At 39.7% G+C, this 5,423-nt stretch overlaps 1 protein-coding gene across 1 annotated transcript; it reads right to left on the bottom strand.

Moving 5' to 3' along the window:
• Positions 1 to 2,391: 2,391 nt before the first annotated feature.
• Positions 2,392 to 3,833, bottom strand: si:dkey-148a17.6 (uncharacterized protein LOC108190685 homolog). The gene has a single exon (XM_051900233.1). It carries the CDS (start codon positions 3,641 to 3,643, stop codon positions 2,576 to 2,578), a length of 1,068 nt encoding a protein of 355 aa, XP_051756193.1. The 5' UTR covers positions 3,644 to 3,833; the 3' UTR covers positions 2,392 to 2,575.
• Between the last annotated feature and the right edge of the window lie 1,590 nt (positions 3,834 to 5,423).

Below are 5,423 nucleotides of genomic sequence, written 5' to 3'. Positions count from 1 at the left end.
CGGGGGAGCGCGTTGATTGGTTGGTTTGTAAAGGTGAGGGCGGGGCGTATTGCCACAGAGCCTATGTAACCCGCTCGGATTGGTTTATATGCGCTAGGAAGTGGGAGATAAGATCAGAATTCATTTTGTCCTGCTTTGCTGCTGCACACCTATATAGTCGTGTTGCTCAGCTTACTTTTTCTTCGTTTTTTTTTAATACGCACGTTTATTTTAGGCTACATATGTACTCAATGTTTTAAATAAGTTTTACGTTTAAAGAAATACACAGTAGATCTGAAATTCATTATTTTAACTGATATGAACACTCATATCAGTTTCTAAATAAAATCTCTATAATAAAAGCGTTATTTTAGATATGCCCAATGCACTTTCATAAACCTTCACAAACTAGGCTACCAATACTCTCCACTGCCACTCTCACTACACAAATACTGATAATCTCACAAGACAAGGTTTTAGACTATCGGCATCAATTGTGCTGCATATGTTTATTCTGGTTATGCATTGTTTTTGCAGTTATGAAGAGGACGCTTGGCTGGCACATTAAACCACCAATTACACTTCACTTATTTGATGTGACGTTTAGGGGCGGGTCTTACTCATTGCACCTTGCACAATCTGCCTGGATGATTCGATAGCAGGAACATCGTAAACTATGGCATATTTTGTTTTGTTTTTTGGAGTAAACGCAATTAATATCAAATTTTGAATTTGCTTCTTAATATAGCTTTTTTTCTTTAATATGTAATGCTTTTGAGTGTTTAATCCATTCAGCTACTCTCTAAAGAAAAAAAACATATTATAGGTTGACAAAGAAATCACAACAGGACAATAGAAAACAAAAAGTTTTAATGACAAATTTGGTAAATTACAGCAAATAAAAAAAAATCATGACAGTGCCTCACTTTATGGCACAGTAAAAAAAAAAAAAAAAAAAAAAACAATTAATAAATAGCCAGGGTTGGGGAGTAACGGAATACATGTAACGGCGTTACGTAATCAGGATACAAAAATACAGTAACTGTAATTCGTTAGTTACGTCAAAAAAAACAAAAAACCATAGTAATCAGATTACAGTTACATTTTGAAAAAAGAGGGGATACTATCAGGATTACAATCGTTTCATTTAAAACTAAATAAATCATCATTTTGCCACAATAACACATATTAAGCGCTGTTTGATTATACAGTATTTCCTGGTTCTGTTGCCAGTGATGACTCACGTGAGCCACCCGCTGGTGCATGCGCAAATAACACCCCGTCTACAACCTGATGTGACTTCTATTTTTAAGCTCTAAACATTATATTATACATAAACTTGCAATAGATAATTTATCAGATTTGTAAAATATTTTTATTGTTGAGACCCATTCAAAAGTATGGAACGTGTAACATTTAAAAACTTGCAGAAATTGTAAATAGGCTAATTAAAATTAAATTTAAAAATGCAATTTAAGTTGATCCCCCCAAATTTCTCTTTCTTTCTATATATATGTATATATATATATATATATATATATGTGTGTGTGTGTGTGTGTGTGTGACCTTGAAGTAATTTAAAAGTAATCAGATTACATTACTTTCATATTGTGGTAGCCTACTTGGATTACGTTACTGAATACTTTTATTATGAAGTAATTTGTAACTGTAACGGAATACATTTTTAAAGTAACCCTCCCAAGCCTATAAATAGCCTACTAATAATGTTTGTCTGCAGTCCTCTCACTTGTCCATTGCGTGTCAAACTTAGGTGAAGATTCCATGTCTGCCAAGCATCTTCCTTTTCTCTCTGGGTTCATCTTCAGCAATGGTCAGCTGATTCTTTCAGTCATGAAATTTGTGTTGTAAAAGAGAGAAGTAGAACCACAGGTCAAGACATGAACAACTCTCATGTCACTGTATGTACAATTTTTGCCTTTCAAAATTTAATAAATTCAAATGTATTTTATTCTTCTTTTTTTTTTAATTCAGTCATTAAAGGTCTTTCACTGAAAAGTCCAAACTAACAATTTCACAGTAGGCCTATGCAAGATGTGTATATGTTTGGGTTTTGAAAAATAACTGATGTTTAATTGTAAAGAAGCATTCTAGAAAATAACGACATTTCAGTGGAACAGATGGTATATTTTTCCAGACTGACCTCTGTTCCTTTTAATGCCCACTTCCTCTTTCACACCATTAAAAGAGTCACAAACGCAATGAGAAAAAGGAAGATGTTGAAATCATAATGCATTGCAAATGAAAGGGAATTTGATCCCAAATAGACACTTATAAAAGCACTTGATCACAAACGTAAAAGTGTTTTCATTGTAGAATCTGCAGTTGCAATTTAAAAAAAAAAAAAAAAAAAAAAAATCAGTGAATATTAAAATATACTTAAAACACAAAGAACAAGGTACAAGAATATATATTTCACTTAAAATGATTTCAATTTGTTTACATTTCAACACAATTCTGAAATACAAAATTACATTTAAAGTCTCATGCACTCTTTTGTGAGAAACAACCGCTATTATGGTTATTATTGGTAATTTTATTTTATTTTTTATTCCTGGGTAAAAAGTTTCTTACAGAGTCAATCTGAGGTACTGATGCATGATTCCACAGCCACATCTTCAGGCAGTTTTGAGTCTATGAGAGACTGTGAGTTGGTGGTGTGTGAACTTTGTCTTTTGGACACGTATGATAACTCTTTATTCCTTTCAACTGATGCTGAACTTGACAGATGTTGAAACAGCTTCTGTATTCCAGTTTCCCGGAGTGAGCTACGGAAGGTACGTGCGGCAAACACATAAAGCACTGGATTTACTGAGCTACTGATGAACACCAGGGCTCCTGCTATAATGGTCATTGTGGTGCAGGCATCCTCCAAACTTTCTGCCATGTCTGGGTTTGAATGCTTGAGAGCAAGCGAGATGAGGGAAAGGAAGTTCCCCACATGATGAGGTATCCAGCAGAGCGCGAATATCACAACCACACTGCAGATGAGAACCGTCGATTTACGTTTGGACCTAAAGTTCATCTGCGCTATGCGATTAAAGAGGCAGCCGTAACAGACCAGCATAGTAAAAAAGGGGATGATGAAGCCTATAAGAGTTTCTAAAATAAGCAACACAGCCTCCTGGATGTCAGACGTGTACTCCCTGAAAGTACACTGATGTTGTCCGTGAACTTCTCCCAAAGTGTGAGTTACAATGACAGGAATACTGAGGAGAAATGAGGCCATCCATATTATTAAAAGTATCTTGTTCAGTGCTTGTTTCCTCCAGCTGATTGAGAAGAAGGGGTACCTGACAGCCAGGAAGCGCTCCACACTCATGATGGTGATGATGAAGACGCTGCTGTACATGCAGGCATTGATGATGTACACCATGGCTTTGCAGACGGCCTCTCCGAACACCCAGGAACGGGCCAGCGAGTAGATCCATAGCGGCAGGGTGATCAGCACCAGAAGGTCTGCGGCTGCAAGGTGGAGGATGAGCAGCACCGTGTGAGAGCGCTCTTTCACATACTTCAAGATGGTCCACATCACCAACAGGTTCCCAGGTGTACCCACCAGGAAGCACACGCCCAGGATCACACATGCCCCCACCGAGCCCAGTTCAGTCTCCTCATCTCCCTGAAGATAAGCCGTAGCATTCATGATTCCCTCCCTGATCTTCTCGAGTCTGCTACACGTCTAACCACTGAGCTAGAAAACAAGTCTGCCTCAGCAAATCTCACTTCCCTTTTGTGAAAACTGAGAAAAACAGAACTCCCAAACACAAAAAAGAAAAACATTGGTTGTCTGGTTAAAAAAAAATAAAAATGTTTAAGTGAGCATGGGCAGAACATCTGTGAAATCAAATATAGGAATTCTGTAGAAAGCTGAAGAAACTGCGGTTCATGCTCATTTCTGAGAATTTAATCAGGTCTAATTTTGCTCCAGATTGTTAATGTGCCTGTTATTGCATTTTTATTGAATCTGAATCTCTTTTTTCAAACACAATTATTGAAATGCAAAGTAATTTAAAAGAAAGAAAAATGTATTTTAAAATGTTACAACACATCATCAATGGCAGTGGGGGTAACATTACAAGCAACATAAGTTAATTTTTTAAGCAACTAGTAATGCATTACTTTTAAATTTACAACAAAATATCTGAGTTACTTTCAAATAAATAATTTACAGGTTACTTTGTTTTCCCATTTCTCATTTGGTCACAAAATAACCCTGTGCTTCAGTCATACTCCAGCTTCGTCGAGCACTTCAGAGAAGTTTTCGGAAAACCCTCATGGGATGCATCTATTGGTGAGAAACTTTATAATGTGAAGCAAGGAAACATGTCTGTTAATGATTATGCCATTCAATTCAGAACTCTCGCTGCCAGAAGCGGATGGAATGAACAAGCGCTCATGACAACATATCGCCAGGGTTTGGATCCTCGAGTGAGGTTGCATCTCGTTGCATACGAGGATACCATCGGCCTTGAACGTTTCATCCAACTCTCCATCCGTTTTGCCACTCGTATGCAGTCGTGTCTCGATGAGCACCAGGGTCAGCAACAGCTCAACACCTCCCTCTGCCGACCAGAATCCGTCAGCACTCCAGAACCAGCCAACGAACCCATGCAAGTGGAATCTACTCGTCTGTCACCCGCTGAACGGCAGAGAAGGCTGACCCAAAAATTATGCCTCTATTGTGGTTCTCCTGGGCATGTAATCTCCGCATGCCCAACACGTCCTCCTCGTCCCATGGTGAGTGCCATTATCCCAAATGTCAATACTATGAAACCACTCACCACTATTGTACAAATTACTGCTGCTGATATCTCCATTCCAGTTACCGCCCTCCTCGACTCTGGGTCAACAGGAAACTTCATCTCCGGCGCACTCTGCCGTCAACTCGACATCAAGACCAAGTGTACGCCGTCAACCTACCAGATCCACTCGATAACTGGCAAACCTGTGAACAGAAGGCATGTGAGTCGGAGCACAGGTCCACTACAAATTCAAGTCGGAATTCTTCATGTGGAAGACATCCATCTGCTGGTTCTGGAGGGTTCCACCGCTGACGTGATATTAGGGCGTCCGTGGTTGGAGCAGCACAATCCCATCCTCTCATGGAAGACTGGAGAAGTCCTGAAGTGGGGTGACACCTGTTTCCCATCCTGTTTCTCTGCACTTCCAGTTCCACGACCGCCAAGCTCCAATCATCTCCCTGTCTGCACCACCTCCATTGAAAGTCCCATCGAGAAACGGTCTGTGGATATTCCCTCGTGTTACGCCCCCTTCAACGATGTATTCTGCCCCAAGAGAGCTTCCAAGCTGCCTCCACACCGGCCATGGGATTGCGCTATAGATCTGGCTTCCGGGTGAGTCAGTGCCTAGGGGACGGATATACCCCCTATCCATCCCGGAGGAGAAGGCCATGGAGGAGTACA

Source organism: Ctenopharyngodon idella, chromosome 7 (assembly GCF_019924925.1).
Source record: "Ctenopharyngodon idella isolate HZGC_01 chromosome 7, HZGC01, whole genome shotgun sequence".
Lineage (NCBI taxonomy): Eukaryota > Metazoa > Chordata > Actinopteri > Cypriniformes > Xenocyprididae > Ctenopharyngodon > Ctenopharyngodon idella.
The sequence above is the reverse complement of the archived record's forward strand: the minus strand, read 5'-3'. Positions and strand labels throughout refer to the sequence as shown.

What these genes read in the sequence shown, in the direction of transcription:
- si:dkey-148a17.6 (XM_051900233.1), bottom strand. Translation starts at nt 3,643, where the DNA reads ATGAATGCTACGGCTTATCTTCAGGGAGATGAGGAGACTGAACTGGGC.